This window comes from Elephas maximus, chromosome 10 (genome assembly GCF_024166365.1).
Source record: "Elephas maximus indicus isolate mEleMax1 chromosome 10, mEleMax1 primary haplotype, whole genome shotgun sequence".
NCBI classification, from domain to species: domain Eukaryota; kingdom Metazoa; phylum Chordata; class Mammalia; order Proboscidea; family Elephantidae; genus Elephas; species Elephas maximus.
The window spans coordinates 35,439,330-35,454,792 of NC_064828.1; the positions used below are offsets into that span (position 1 = coordinate 35,439,330).

General features: G+C 55.9%; 2 protein-coding genes across 2 annotated transcripts; one reads left to right on the forward strand and one right to left on the reverse strand.

Moving 5' to 3' along the window:
• Positions 1-1,640: 1,640 nt before the first annotated feature.
• Positions 1,641-8,170, forward strand: CPNE6 (copine 6). Its single transcript, XM_049898015.1, has 17 exons — positions 1,641-1,734; positions 3,073-3,244; positions 3,672-3,851; positions 4,220-4,294; positions 4,472-4,546; positions 4,705-4,788; positions 4,880-4,969; positions 5,328-5,432; positions 5,642-5,728; positions 5,978-6,037; positions 6,295-6,428; positions 6,504-6,558; positions 6,641-6,692; positions 7,023-7,156; positions 7,295-7,531; positions 7,712-7,884; positions 7,991-8,170. The coding sequence occupies exons 2-16, from the start codon at positions 3,077-3,079 to the stop codon at positions 7,847-7,849; spliced, it is 1,674 nt and encodes a 557-aa protein (XP_049753972.1). The 5' UTR covers positions 1,641-1,734; positions 3,073-3,076; the 3' UTR covers positions 7,850-7,884; positions 7,991-8,170.
• Positions 8,171-9,989: 1,819 nt separating this feature from the next.
• On the reverse strand, positions 9,990-12,921 carry NRL (neural retina leucine zipper). The gene is made up of 2 exons (XM_049898131.1): positions 12,547-12,921; positions 9,990-11,469 (listed from the first exon to the last, which is right to left on the reverse strand). The coding sequence occupies exons 1-2, from the start codon at positions 12,919-12,921 to the stop codon at positions 11,137-11,139; spliced, it is 708 nt and encodes a 235-aa protein (XP_049754088.1). The 3' UTR covers positions 9,990-11,136.
• Positions 12,922-15,463: the final 2,542 nt, after the last annotated feature.

The window sequence follows — 15,463 nt, forward strand, 5'->3', positions numbered from 1 at the left end:
TGTTGAGTCATCCTGGGGGCATCATCAACACCCTCAACAGTAGAGTGGCCTGTAGGTGAGCAGAAGTACCACCCATGGTGTGAGATCAACAAACGATTTGTTTCTCCTTGGTGTACTAGCAAATACTACCTTGGCACTCAAGATTCTGATCAAGGGACCCCTCCTCCGTGAAGCCCTTCCTGATGCCCTCCTCCTGCTCATCTGATTTAAACCCTCATTGTGCTCCCACTGCATCCTAAACAGGCCCATAACTGTGCCTGTCACACTAAATCACATTTGTGTCTTGGCCTATCACCTCTGTCTGTGTCTATCCTATATACAAGTCAGCCTCCCCCAGGGATGGGCACGGTGTCTTAATCACCTTTGTAGCCCCAGCAGGTGGCACAGTGCCTGACACCCAGGAGATGCTCAATAAATGGCTGCTACCTTAATGTGGGAATCCCTGGGTGGTACAAACAGTTAACATAGTCAGCTGCTAACCAAAAGGTTGGAGGTCCGAGTTCACCCAGAGGCACCTTGAGAGAAAGGTCTGGTGACCTACTGCTGAACAATCAGCCACTAAAAACCCTATGGAGCACAGTTCTGCTCTGACACACATGGGAGTATGAGCAGCGAAGAGGCTGGAGGGTGATCGTCCTGGTGAAAGCTCTTTCGAACTCATCCCAGATCTCCATGTGCCCAAATGTCTTCACGTGTGGTTTGCAGCGCCCCAGGCAATTGCTCACTTCCCTTGGCCTCAATAGGGAATGAATAATTTCTTGTTTCCTTAAGATCTGTGGGTGGCGTGGCCCCTCCCACAAGGATGTGCGCATATGGGCCGAATCTGGTGGGGAGGGAAAAGCATACATTGTGGGCACCAGGAAGATGCACATCTCCCCACTGTGCGCGCAGGGGGCTCCCCACTCTTCAGGGAGCTGCATGACCAGGATGTGAGATTGTACGTCCTTAAGCACTTGTGTCCATTTCCCTGTGTCTCCCTAAAAAAGGTGTCTAGGAAACCAGACATCATTCTCAAAGACAGAAGGTTCAGTATAATATGTGATGGTTTTTAAGACGTCCATGAAGATACACACACCGTTGTACTCTGGGTTGGAGGAGTGAGTGTGTGTGTGTTTGTGTGAGAGAGAGAGAGAGACAAGGATAGCCCAGTGTTCTTGTTGACGTGACTGTGAATATCCTTAAAAAGTGTGACATTGAACGTGTTAGAGACTGGGTGTGTTTCCCTTTGTGTATCCATGGGGCTGTGACTGTCATGGTGTCACTGTGAGTTTATGTACTGATGTCTGTGTGTGTCAAGATACGTGTGAGCCTATGAGTCATGGGTGCATGTATATCTCCACCGTTTCTCTGTGTGAATGTGTGTGTGCACGCACCACTGCAATGTGTGCATCTCTGTGATTCTGGGTGTGGGTGTGGCGTGAAGGGGAGGATGTGTGTCACTGTGTCTGGGGGGGTCCTGCCTCGGAGCCACCCCAAGCCCACCCTCCTCCCCGGGCTCTGTGGCTCCCTCCCAGGCAGTGGCCCTGCTCCTCCCTTCTCCTCCCTTCTCCCTCCCCGCCCAGTCTGAGAGGGGGGAGCTGGTTCTGCGGCCCCCCCCCACCCCTCCCCATCCAAGCCCCATAAATAGCAGCAGAGCCGAGTCGGAGCTGGAGCCGGCGCCAGCGGCTGGAGCAGCAAGGGAGTGAGGGCCAGGGCTGGAGAGCCAGAGCGAGGAGCCCCCGACTGAGAGCCCAGGTAAGCCAACCCTTCCTCCCTAGCCCAGCCCTGGCCCGGCCCGGCCTGGCCCAGTCACCTTAACGACATCTCTCCTAGCCCCCAGTGAGGTCCCCACCCCTGTCTGACCCCATCACCACCACATGCCCCTGCCTACCTCAGGGCTCCCACGAGCGCTGAGAGACTGGTGGCTGGAAGGCAGAGACCCCCCTCAACCCAGACCCTCCTGAACATATGCAGAAAGGGGCACACTGTTGGGAATTGGGACCCCAGCCAGGGAAGGGTCCCAATTCTGAGGGAGGTACAGGAACTATCGCAACCTCTTGGAGACAGACACATGACTGGGGGACAGACACACAGGGTAGGGACACTCAGACATACCAAGGTACAGTCACTCGGGGAAGCACGACATGGGAGCAGACAGCCTCACCCTGAGATGTAGACAGACACAGATAGATGGATGGACCAGCCATGAGCTCAGGCCAGCATACCCCTGCCTGCCGCTGCTGGAGGCTTGGTCCCACTGCTGGGGGAGGGTGGCAAGCTTGCATCCCACAAGCAGTATGGAGGGGGCTGCCGCTCCCCCAAAATCCTGTCGCTAAGAGACAGTGCCAGTGTTGCCAAGAAGTGTGAGAACAGGGGAGGTAGGGAGGGATGCAAAGCTTGTCATAGTGGGAGCCCCTGCCAGGAACCTGGAAGAGGTTTCAGCAAGGATAGGGCCCTGCCCCTAACTTCCCAAGCCCACCATCCCATCTTTCTATTGGCCAGCTAGGAGGTGAGTGGGGTGTGGGGTGGATGGGGACAGTCCAGCCGGGCACCTTACAACCTGTCTCCTGCCTACTATAGACTCAATTCCTCCTCAGTCATCCTTAGACCTCCAGCGGCCTCTCCACCCCCTTCCCCACCCCATTGCCCCAGTTCAGCTCCCTCGTGCCAAGACTGAGTGCAGTGCTGGCTCAAACATCAGTCGGGAAATAAGCGGAAGATGCTGAGGCAGCAGAAAGTGTGGATCAATTGATGTCCCTAGGAGCCAAGACTGCTGGGAACCCCCCAACACTCGAGCCCTCTCCAGCCCCATCTACACACATCTAGGCCAAGGGGAGTGACAGAAGCACAGGGGCCCTGGGCAGGAGTAGAGGCCCGGGTCCTCTGCCCTCCCTGCTCAGAATCCCAGGAAGGCCAAGCAGAGGACGCAGGAGGGCCTCAGGAATGAGGTCAAGGGTGTGGGCCCAAAGCCCCAGAGGACCCCTCCCCACCCCACACAAGGTCTCTGGTGTCCCCATCAGAGGTGAGGACCGATCCCTTCCCTGGCAGGTATCTCTTCTGCAGTGTCCAGGCCTGTCTGCTCTGTCCCCACAGTGACATGTCGAACCCTGAGATGGGATGGGTGCCTGAGCCCCCAGCCATGACACTGGGGGCCTCGAGGGTGGAGCTGCGGGTGTCTTGCCATGGCCTCTTGGACCGAGACACACTCACCAAGCCCCACCCCTGCGTGCTGCTCAAGCTCTACTCTGATGAGCAGTGGTTGGAGGTGAGAGCGGGTTCGGGCATTCCTTAACAACCCTCTGACCTGGGAAGAAGGGAGTCTGGGTGGGGAAATGACAGCCTCATAGACAAGTGAGAGGAGTCCAGGGGGGCTTTTCTAGGTTACGTGGGTAACCTTGGAGATGGGCGTGCCATCATTAAAAATCTACATCATGTTACAGCTCCTAAAGTCCATAGTCCCAGAGGGTCCTGAGACAGCCCAGATGCAATGGGATAGCTCCCAAAGGCCTTGTGATAGCCCCAGAGGGCTGATGGGCCAGTGAAACAGCAGCGCCAAGCTTGTGGTTCAGCCTAGGGAGGCAAGAGCTAGTCACTAGAGATATGGGGCCTCAAGAAGAGCTGGCATGGCCAGGGAAGTCTGGGATGGGGAAAGCAGCCTCAGTCCCCAGAGGCTCTCGCCCCTCCTGCCACAGGTGGAGCGCACAGAGGTGCTGCGCTCCTGCTCTAGCCCCGTCTTCTCCCGGGTGCTGGCCCTCGAGTACTTTTTTGAGGAAAAGCAGCCCCTGCAGTTCCACGTATATGACGCTGAGGATGGAGCCACCAGCCCCCGGAATGACACCTTCCTCGGCTCTACGGAGTGCACCTTGGGCCAGGTCTGTATTCTAGCCCCACCCCACCCTACCCCATCAGCTTCTGCCTCCAGAAACCAAAATTAGAGAGAGCTTTTTTTTTGAGCTCTGGAGCTAGTTCAGTCAGGCTTGGATCCATCCCAACTCCACCATTCACAGGCTGTGGAGTGGAGCCTTGGGTAAAATACTTAACTTCTCTGAGTCTCAGTTTCCTCATCTAAAAATAGGAACATCACTGTGCCTACCTCTTAAGGCTGCTGTGGAAATTAAGTCTAACCCTAGTCAAATCCAACCCTTGTAGTCACTCAAAGGGCACTTATTATTCTGTCCACCCTACCCTGGCCAAGCAGGTGGGGCATCACAGCTGAGTCTCCCCCTACCTCCCTCCCCAGATTGTGTCACAAACCAAGGTCACTAAGCCATTACTGCTGAAGAATGGGAAGACAGCGGGCAAGTCCACCATCACGGTAGGCAAGCCACCTGTACTCACCCTTGGGCCAAGCATTCAGTGACCCGGGATGGAAATCCAGGGCAACATCACACCCAGAGCCCACCCCCACCTAAGGGAAGGGACCTGAGGGGGAGGCATTGTGGCAATGTGGGGCAGGATTGGGGGGATGCTGCCACTTGCGTTCACCTTGCAGATTGTGGCCGAGGAGGTGTCTGGCACCAATGACTATGTGCAACTCAGCTTCAGAGCCCATAAGCTGGACAACAAGGTTGGAACCCCAGAGTCTGGGCCCTCATCTCTTTCCCTAGAGAGCCCAAGGCCCCTACTCAAGACAGACCCCAGGGTCCTAGCCCTGCCCCTTCTCAGTGTTCATTCCCTTCCTGACCCTCCCTGCAGACCTCACCACACTTTCCCCTGTCTCCTCAGGATCTGTTCAGCAAGTCTGACCCTTTCATGGAGATCTATAAAACCAATGGAGATCAGAATGACCAGCTGGTCTGGAGGACTGAGGTTGGTGCCTGGGGATATGGGGATGGAGGGAGGCAGAGCAGAGTAGGGAAACCTAGACAGGAAGTAATCGGCTCCCTGGTGCCTCTGCAAGGTGGTGAAGAACAACCTGAACCCCAGTTGGGAGCCCTTCCGCCTGTCCCTACACTCCCTATGCAGCTGTGATGTCCACCGGCCTCTCAAGGTGAAGCCTGAAACCAAGCAAGGGCAGCCTGATTATCTGAGACCCTCCCCCCAAAGTGTGGCCTCCTATGGCTCCCCCATAAACCATGCATGTGATAAGATCCTCCCACTGTGGGGTAAATAACCATCATAATGTTAAGCTTCCTACATGTGGGACTTTATCAGGGGCCAAAGTTCCTGCCAGATTGAGCCAAAGAACAAAGCTCAGCAGGTGGCCTCTCTGGGAGGTTGGGAAAGTCTGTCTGGGCCCACAGACCGTTAGGCCCCAATCTCCCTGAGTCCCTCCAGCCCACCCCCAACAGGAGCCACTGCAAAGCATCCCCTGACCCTGACCACCCCCCATCCCCCTGCCTTCTCAGTTCCTGGTGTATGACTATGACTCCAGTGGGAAGCATGACTTCATCGGCGAGTTCACCAGTAGCTTCCAGGAGATGCAGGAAGGGACAGCAAAACCTGGGCAGGAGGTGCCACAAAGACCCCTTCCATCCCCTATAATCTCACCCAAATACCTGGGAGAATCCTGAGGGTGATGCTGAAGAGACCACTGTAGGTGGATAGAAAGGTCCGAGGGGGAGAAGGTAGATATCACCCTGGGAGGTGCTACTAGCAGGGAGTAAGAAGGGTTACCCGATGGCACTGTGACCCTGGGCTTGTGGGGTGGGCGGGGGTCTAGATGCAGTGGGACTGTATCAACCCCAAGTACCGGGACAAGAAGAAGAATTACAAGAGCTCAGGAACCGTAGTGCTGGCCCAGTGCACGGTAAATTCTCAAGCCCTGCCCTACTCCCTGCATCAACCCAACCCCTGCCCCCTATCACAACCTCAGATTCACCCCTTCCCTTGTCTCAAAGACCAATCTTTCTGCTCCTGGGAGCTGGGAATCCTTGCCCTCTCCCACCCCCAACTTCAACCTCAAAACCTCTGGCCCCTTCACCTCCCCCACAGAAGCCCCACCTAGCTCCCTCTTCAAAGGACCTTCTCTCCATTTTGCCTTCCCCCATCCCACCAGGTGGAGAAGGTACACACCTTCCTGGACTACATAATGGGCGGCTGCCAGATCAGCTTCACGGTAAAGGCCCAGGGGATAGGGGCATAGGCAAGAGGGAGGGGCTAAACCCATAGTGAAACAAAAGGGCCCAGAATCCCCACCACCCTCTATGTGGGCTTCTTACGAGCTTTGGCATTGTCGGGCTGCACCCCATGTCAGGGCTCCCTGTGGGCTTCCCAGACTCAACTAAGTCCTTCCTACAGGCCCTGGCTCTGGCCTAGCCTCTGTTGGCCCTCAAAGCCCAGACCCTGACCCTTTTCTCCCCCCACACCCTCCAGGTGGCCATTGACTTCACCGCCTCCAATGGGGACCCAAGGAGCAGCCAGTCCCTACACTGCCTCAGCCCCCGCCAGCCCAACCACTACCTGCAGGCCTTGCGTGCTGTTGGAGGTATCTGCCAGGACTATGACAGGTAGGAGGAGGTGGCTGAGGGTCAGGCAGGGAGGCCTTGCCCAGTTGGCGTCTCACAGTGTTTTCTCCTCCACAGTGATAAACGGTTCCCAGCATTTGGCTTTGGGGCTCGAATCCCCCCCAACTTCGAGGTAGGCTGGGCACCAGGGGAATGGAGGAGAATCAGATAGGAAGGAAAGGCATCCTGTCACTGCTCACTCCTCACCTTCACAGGTGTCCCATGACTTTGCTATCAACTTTGACCCAGAAAATCCTGAATGTGAAGGTAAGAGGGGAGATTCCTACCAGCTAGCCCCCCCCACCCCACACACACCGTTGCTGCACATGTCTTTATACCTGTAAGGAACACAGAGCCCAATCCCATGGGCCCAGCTCCCACAGTCCTATGGCCCAAGCTTTCTGCCCCTTCCACCCACCCAAGGCCTGTCTTCATCTGCTAAGACTTCCAGCCCCATCACCCAACATCTGTTCATTCACCTGTTCCTCTGCTCAGTGGGAAACTTGGAGGGAAGGAGTTCCGAGGCAGGGACTTAGGGGGGTCAGGAAGGGCTCCCTGCTGATCTCTGCTAGCCTCACCTCTTCTGTCTGCCCACAGAGATCTCGGGGGTCATCATTTCCTACCGTCGCTGCCTGCCCCAGATCCAGCTCTATGGTCCCACCAATGTGGCTCCTATCATCAACCGCGTGGCTGAGCCAGCCCAGCGGGAGCAGAGCACTGGCCAAGCCACGGTGAGGAAGCCGAGCAGGCAACTAGGCGCTACCTCCTCCTTAGTGTGTTCTCCCGCAGCGCCAGGGCCTGGGCTGGGGACTGACGCCAAGGCCCTTGGACTCAGAGCCAACCCTTCCTTCCCCTCTGCCTGATCTCAGAAGTACTCAGTGCTGCTTGTGCTCACGGATGGCGTGGTGAGCGACATGGCCGAGACCCGCGCTGCCATCGTGCACGCTTCCCGCCTTCCCATGTCCATCATCATCGTGGGAGTGGGCAATGCTGACTTCTCGGACATGCGGCTGCTGGACGGCGACGACGGTCCCTTGCGCTGCCCCCGAGGGGTGCCCGCGGCCCGTGACATCGTCCAGTTCGTGCCCTTCAGGGACTTCAAGGATGTGAGTGCCTGGCGCCCCCTCCCTGCCAAAGAACTCCTCAGCTCCTCGTGCCCCCAAATCTGACCTGTCTTTCCCAGTAGGTTGGTTCCAGAGAAGGACCATCCCAAAACTCCGCCTCTCCCTCCCTGACCTGGGCTCCCTCAGTCATGCTCTGAACCAAGTCTCGGTTTCCACCCCCAGGCCCCACCCTCCGCGCTAGCTAAGTGCGTCCTGGCAGAGGTGCCGCGGCAGGTGGTGGAGTACTACGCCAGCCAGGGCATCAGTCCTGGGGCTCCCAGGCCCTGCACACCGGCCAAGACCTCCAGCCCTAGCCCATGACGCCACCCACCGGACAACACTCTCTCAGCCTCTCAGTGAGTCGGGAGGGCCCAAGGAGGTGGGGACTAGGGGATGTCAGGTGGGCTCAGCTTGGCCGGGTGTGGCGCAGAAGGTGTTTATGACTATATCACTCCTTCCCAGGTGCCTGTCCGGACCCTTGTGACTCGAGTGACCAGTGCCTCTGCCTCTTGGACAAGCTGTGCTCCTCTGGGTCCTGGAAGTGTATGGTGGGCCCTGTCCCCACCTCCCCAGGCCCCACACCCCTCAGCCATGTGGCTCCTTGGTGACTTCCTTCAGTGATCCTGACTTTCTGGCCGTTAATAAAGGAAACTATTCTAAGCAGCTCAGCCTCTATCTATCCATTATGCTTCAGATGCCCACTGGCAGTCTACGGTACTACCCCCCCATACACACACATATGGTGAGAAATGAGGACCAGCATCCTTTGAAATCTGAGCCAGAGCTCCCCAGGCAGTCTGCTGTCTCTGCAGTCTCCCCCAACTATGTGTTGATGGGGTCTGAGGAGCCCCCACCCTCATCCCCCAACCCCAGGGGGGTCCAGGCACCATGGGGGTTAATTACAGGAGATGGGGGTGGGTAATGAGGGGCTGTCAAGGGGGCAGGCTGATGCCCTCTTACAGCCATCTCCAGAGAAGCCCAGCTGCACCCCCCAGGGGCTGAGCCCCGGCCCCCACACAGCTGTGGGGTGGGCTGAGAAAGAGTATTGAGGCACTGAGGAGGGCGGCAGGTCTGAACTACTGGTGAATTAAGGACATAGAGCAGGCATCCAAGGGCTTCATAGCCTGGTTTTCCTGGGCGAGTGGGTATGTATGTTCATGCTCTGTAAATCCCTGCCTCTCTACATGACTGTGGACTTAATGCTTCAGGAAGTGATTGCGTACTCTTATTGATAACATCAACAAAAACAGCAAACTTGGGTTAGCATGTGTCAGGCTTTGTGCTGAATCCTTTAAATGCATTCACTCTCATTAGGTGGGTACTGTTATTTCCCCCATTTTTCTGACAAAGCAAGTGAGGCTTGATTTTAACTCACCCATGGCCAAAGAACTGGCAGAACTGGAACTTGAGCCCAGGCCTATCTGACCCCAGTGCCCACACTCTTAATCACTCTAGTGTGTAGCACCTGTTTGAGGTGTACCTATATGACCCTCATCTCAAGGCCCCGGTGTATGTATACGTGCCCTAGTTGTTTGTTCAGGTGTACAGGTCTGTGGATGGGCATCTCTGCCATGTGTGCCAAGCAGGGCCTCAGTCAGGTAAGGCAGGTGTGCAAAAGCAATAGTGGGTCCAAGAGCAGACAAGCACATGGATGCAATTCAGATCAAGAGAAGAAGAGCTGGGCTTCTGGAGGAACCCCTCTCTGCCCCATCCTCTCCCTTCAACTACGAGTGTGGAAGTAGAGTGAAGAGGTAAAGGTTCTGTGAGCCCCTCAGAGTGAGGACCCCGAGCCAGAGAGAATAGCCAGCAGCAGATATGGTGGGGAAGGGAGAGAAACTCTGAGAGAGATGGCAGAGAGGACACCCGTCACAGGCTCCTGAGTGGAGGAGGAATGAGCTGGGCAGAGGAGGGGGAGGAGGGAATGAGAACTGTGATGGGAAGTGAAGAGACAGCTGGGAAGGGGGTGGCTAGAGGGGACAGAAAGGAAGAGGGACATATGGGGTCTCTTCCCCCACACTTGCCCGTTTATTATGTCCTTTAGAGGATCAAGACAGTGGCTGGTGAGGTGTTTGCTCCTAGCTCAGTGCCTGCTCCAGCTTGGTGCCTCTGCTCTGCCCAGAGCCCCCACTCACCCTTCCCTTAGGCTGCCCAGCTAAACGCTGGGTTACCATGGCAACTGTGAAGCCTCTCAGATAGCCACTGGCTGGGCCACTGTTCCAGGGCTTCCACGTGGTGGTGGTGGGAGGAGGGAGGCTCCATCTGGTCCAATCCCCATCACTCCACCCCATTTTCATTGGCACTCCAGAATTGAGATAGCAACTCAGCACCAGGTAGGAGCATTCCACTTCATATCACTCTCTCTCTCTCTCTCTCTCACACACACACACACACACACACACAAAGAGAGAGAAACAGTAGCCTAGAGAAGGAATAAAGAATGAATACTTCTTTAATTGCGAGAGCATTTAGCCAATAGTATTAGAGTTCCGCCTGAACTTCAAGTTTAATTCACAATAGCTGCTCTCTCTCAGCTTCTTCTCATTCTGGGAAAAGTCTCACCTCAGCCCTTGGAGAGGCACAAGGTCACAGGGTCTGTGCAGGTCTGGAAGAAGAGGCAGCCTGGAGCAAGCAGCACAGGAGCAGCGGGTGTGCTCTGGGAGCAGCCACACTTCCTCACCTGGGCCACTTGCCCAAAGGGTAGGCCCTCTCAGGAAGCTGAAGCAGAATGGGATGTTCTTTTGGGGGGATTCTTGGAGAGGCCATTGGGGCTCCCACACTAGAATGAGAAAGAACTGGAAAGGTGTAAGAAGGTATCTAATCCAAATGAGGATTAGGTGAGGCAACTGAGGCCCATGAAGCAAGGATCTGCTCCGGGTGACAGAGAGATCCAGTGGCAGAGCTGGAACAAGTGCCCAGTCTCCAGACTCCTGCCCAGGGCTCTCTCCCAGCCACACCAACCACTCCCAGAGCAAGACTTTGTCAAGACTTTGCTGAAGCTCTGGGCCCCGGGGGGCTGCTGGGCTGGGTAGGGTGAAAGCCTCTTGGATAAAGTCTGCCTTACAGTTGGGAATTGAAATCTTGAAAATGCCGTAGTTCTAAAACGGGGAGACCACAAGCTTCAGAATGAAAATACAGCCTCCTTGCTAATTACCACCTTAAAGCACTATAGGTTGAAAACCTTGAATTAAAAATGTAAATTGAGGGCAGAGTTGCACCACTCCCTCCCAGGACACCATTTACTTCGTTACCCAGCGACCATCCACCCCTCCCCTACTCCCCCACCCCCAGTCTATCTGCCTTGCCTGGCTCTGGCCCTGCAGATCTGTGTCTGGTGATATGGGTGGGGCAGGAGGTGGAGGTTTTCAGTGTATGGCCTGCACGAGGGGAGGGGAGGTCACGGACCTCTCTCCCAGAAAACGACAGCACCTAACCTCCAGGCGTGTCTTGAGGGTGCAGGAAGTTTGGGGATATTTGTGTGGCCACACAGTGGAGTGCCTGGTCCCAGAAGACGCTGGATAACGATCTGGTGAGTGATGTAGCCGCCTCCTGGGTGGTGCCCTCCATCCACCCACACCACCACCACCACCCTGCGGCCCTGATCAAGCGGCTCAGAGGAAGAAGTGGGCCTGATCCCCGGACCCAGGGCCGCTCGACGTCAGCCGGTCACAGCGAGCCTTGTAGAGGTCGCGCTCCCGGGCCAGGCGGGCCACTTCGGCCCGTAGTGCATCCAGCTGGGCGAGTAGGCGGGCGCGCTCGGCCTCCAGCCCGCGCCGCTGCTGCAGCCGCTTAGAGCGGCAGGCCTGAGCGTAGCCGCGGTTCTTCAGCGTGCGGCGCCTCTGCTTCAGCCGCAGCGCCTCGTCCCGTCCGCAGCCCCGCAGCTGCCGGTTGAGCTCCCGCACAGACATCGACACCAGCGCCGCGTCCGAAAACCGATCGGCCAGCTGCAGAGGGCGAGTGCAGAGACCGGGTCAGCGCGGGTCCGCCCGCTCTACACGCAGGTCACGACTCCAGACTGCACCCCCCCGCGGAAAAGCCAGGCCCCCGGCTCCTGCCTCTTCCCTGAAGGCTCGCCCTTTACAGTCTACCCAGCAGTCCAGATCCCGCCCCAGGCCCCAACACGCAGCTGGGAGCCCCCGCTGGTCCGTGCCACAGGCCACGCGCGCCTTTAGGCCCACCCCTCGGTTAAGGCCCCGCCTCCCGCGGTCATGCGTGCCAGACGTGCCATCTGAACCCGGCACCGCCCCTGGGCCGTCCCCAGCTGCGGCTCGAGGCCGGAGGCGTCCAATGGGCCAGTCGGGTGGAACCGCAGCCACGCAGACTCCGCCCTCCCAACGCACAGCCCTTCCCTGTCCTGAAGGCCGCAACGGTGTGACCCTCAAAGGATTTGGATTACATCCTAATGCCCTCAACGCCCCCATCTGTGTCTGTAATTAATTGGATGAATTCCAATCCCTCTTGAGAAGGTTGGGGGCTGAGGAAACACCAGTCTTGAAAAGGCCAACCTCGTTTTGGTCCCCACAGCCTTAACACCATTCCATTCCACACATAACCGTTCCCTGGTTTTCACAAGGTGCACCTATTTACCTCCCCATAATTGTCTGTTAACGGAGCCCTGGTGGTGCAGTGGTCAAGAACTCGGCTCCTAAGCAAAAGGGCAACAGTTGGAATCCACCAGCTGCTCCCTGGAAACCCAACAGGGCCATTCTACCCTGTCCTATCAGGTCACTGAGTCGGAATCAACGGCGTTGGGGGTTTTTTTTTTTTTTTGGAACTCCATCTTCTCCCTATTCCTTCTGATTCAGTCCACTGATTTCTCTCCATTTCAAGAGAGGGGAGAAGAGCATAACGTACTTTTCTCTGTCTGATTTCTTGCAAGGGCCCACCTTGCCTTCTGTCTTTTTCCTTCTCTGTCTCTTTCTCCTGTCTATACCCTCCCCAAGAACCCTCCTTCCTCTTGGCCTGTCCCTTTCCTCCTCCTGCTCCCTCAACCTGCTTCCCCCTTAGACCACCTCACTCACCTGGTCATGCTGGGCTCCTGTCTCCTCTGGACTTCCTGGGTAGTAGCCTTGAGGCCCCTCAGCAGGGACTGGGCCCTGCAGCAACTCCACGGCCTCCTCAGGACTCAGCCCCAGTGCCTCCCCAGCCCCCAGCTGCTGCTGCAGGGTAGCCAGCCAATACAGCTCCTCAAGGCCTGGCCGGGAGCCCTCAGTGGCCCCCACCACACCTGGCTCACTCAAGGTGGGCGAAGGAGGCACAGAGCTATAGGGTGTGGAGCCCAGTGAGGCTATGGGGGGGCCAGATCGCCCCTCAGGGGGCTCCCGCTTTACCTCAAACTTCATCAAGTCAAAGTCATTAACATATTCCATGGCCAGGGGGCTGGGGGGCAGTGCCATTCTGAGGCTGGGTTGGGAGGGGTGCACCTGGAAAAAATAGGAGAGGTCTGGAGCACCTGGAGGATGCCTGACAGCTCCCTTCACCAAAACCTGCTTCGCCCAAAGCCCAAGTGCCCTGGAGCCAGAGTTCTGGAAAGCCAGAGTGAGAGCGCAGCCTTGTTCCCTGCTTAGTCACCTCCAGGCTGGGGGTGGGGGTGAGGGGAAGAGGGTAATGTTTGGGTAGAGGGGCTCCTGACAGGGGCACAGCAGCCTAAGGACCTGAACAAGGAACAGGGCAGCACAGGCCCTGGCCCTACTGGTGCCTCTGGGTGATGTCTATGAAAAACAAGAGCAATACAGTATGCTTCAGCCCTAGTGCTGGGACATACTGAGAGGCTCTGTCGTCTCAAGAGGCATCATCCATTTCCAGGCAATTTAAAAAAATTGCTTAATTAACTCTGACAGAGTATGTGTGTATTTTAGGACAGTGGGAAGGCAAGTTGGTTGCGAAGTTTAAGATATCAAGGATAATGTGCTATTGTACATCTCTGTCTCTCAGAACACCCGGGCCAATACCTTGCACATGGAAGACCCTCAGTACGCATCTGTTGTGTGAACTACCCAAGCAATGAATCCCTTTTATAGAAGCAAGAGACTTTCCAATGAAAAAAAGAATGTCCTAGAATCCATTCTAGAAAGACCAGGACTGAGTGGTGACCATCTATCCCCAAGGCCAGCCTCTCCAACTGGAACTTACCAAGACTGATTTTCCTCCTATTCAGAACCTGCTGTGTTCTGTGAACTTGGGCAGATCACCTCCCCCTTTCTGACCTTAGTTTTTTGTTCAATGAGGGCAATTAGACTTTCCCAAAGTGTGTTCTATGGAACACTCAATTCTGAGAAATGCCCAAGAAGAGGTCTGTGCTCAGAAATTTTGAGAAATACAGCCTCCTGTGCCCACCTCTTGCAGATTCACAAGGCATGGCAGCATATTAGCATAAGAAGTCCTTCGGTTCCATTTTAACACAGAGTGTCCCAAGTTTTTGTCACCAAGGAGCTCTCTTCCCTGTTATCAATTATGGAACATGTGTTCAGAGCACACCTTAGGAACCCCTAGCTAGATGACCTCAGAGAGCCTTCCCAGCCTGGAAATCCTGCGCTCCGGCCCAGCTCCCCATTCCCACAGCCTCATCCCATCCCCAGACAGGGCAAGGCAGGGAGCGCTCATCACCACAGCTTGCAGTTTGATTCCATTTTGATGCCCCAGGCCCAGGTAGCCCTCTTTCCTACCCACAGTTCAGACCCCCAGGTTCTACCCAAACAGGTGGGAAGAAGCACAAAGCCTCTCGCTCTCATTGTCCCAGGAAAGAATTTTGGCCTCTACCTCTGGGAGGACAGAGGGAATAGGAACAAAGACACAAATTTAAGGAACTGGTCCTTGGTGGGGAAGGAGCTGGTGAGACACTAAGAGAGAATGACTGAAGAAGTGTCCAGGGAGAAGTGGATGTAAGAGAAGAGGTAAGGGGGAAACTTACTTATCTTTCTGAGGTGATAGCTGTGAGGGCATAGGCCAGCCAGGGTGGGAGTGGGGCAGAGTACAGAAGTGTGAAGATTCCAAAGCAGAGAGCAGACAGCAGGTGTCGAAGGACAGTCTCTAGGTGAGAGGCCTGGTGCCCAGGTAGGCCTGGGGACATACTCACTTCAGGGTTGGCAAAGATGATGTGGTCAGTGTCCGAGCCAGGCAGGCACAGCTTCCCCAGAGACTGGTGGCCCCATTGAGCAGGACCTGGGGCCTCTGTGCTCAGAACAGGGGGCTGTGGGCACAGAGCCCAAAGGGCACTCTTAAAGGGCCAGTGCTCTGAGGTCATCTGTGGTCCTCAGACCTCCAGCCAATGAGGTAAGGGGATCATTTGTATATCCCATTGGCCTGGGGTGGCAGGGGGTGGGGGTGAGAAGAGAATAGAGGACAAGTATGTGTGTTCTCTAGGAAGGAGAGGGGGGTATCCTTCCCAACAAAGCTCCTCAGTGATGGTCTGACTAACTTGTGCTCAGTCCCCAGTACACAGAGCCTCACTGGCTCTTGACCAGTGCCTTTCCATATGAACACAACCCTCAGCCCTCAGCTATTGAAAGCCTAGGAATGGGAAAGAGGGGCAGACAAGCTCCCAGCACCCCCATCCTCCATGGCACTGTCTTTAGGGAGTACCAAAAAAAAAAAAAAACCAGACCCGTTTCCAACTCATAACAACCCTACATAACAAAATAGAACTGCCACATAGGGTTTCCAAGGAGTGGCTGGTGGATTTGAATTGTTGGCCTTTGGTTAGCAGCTGAACTCTTAAACACTGCATCACCAGGGCTCCTTAGGGAGTACAAGTTCTCCCCAGTTCACTCTCACCTGGCCTGAGGGGTCTCTACACCCTGCCCATCCTCACCCTGCCTGACAGGCCTCCTCAGAAAGATAAACAACCCTTACTTCGACCAATACTCAGTCTCTCCCTCTCTTGCTGACTCAGCCCCAGTATAGGCAACCCAGCTTGGGAGGAAGAGCAGGAAAAGAGAG

Excerpts from the sequence above, each read along its gene's own strand:
- CPNE6 (XM_049898015.1), top strand. The coding sequence starts at position 3,077 with ATGTCGAACCCTGAGATGGGATGGGTGCCTGAGCCCCCAGCCATGACA. Across the intron at positions 5,433-5,641 it reads CAGCAAAACCTGGGCAGGAG|ATGCAGTGGGACTGTATCAA; the intron begins GTGCCACAAAGA and ends GCGGGGGTCTAG. Across the intron at positions 6,429-6,503 it reads ATCTGCCAGGACTATGACAG|TGATAAACGGTTCCCAGCAT; the intron begins GTAGGAGGAGGT and ends TCTCCTCCACAG.
- NRL (XM_049898131.1), bottom strand. The coding sequence starts at position 12,921 with ATGGCACTGCCCCCCAGCCCCCTGGCCATGGAATATGTTAATGACTTT. Across the intron at positions 11,470-12,546 it reads CAGGAGCCCAGCATGACCAG|CTGGCCGATCGGTTTTCGGA; the intron begins GTGAGTGAGGTG and ends CGCCCTCTGCAG.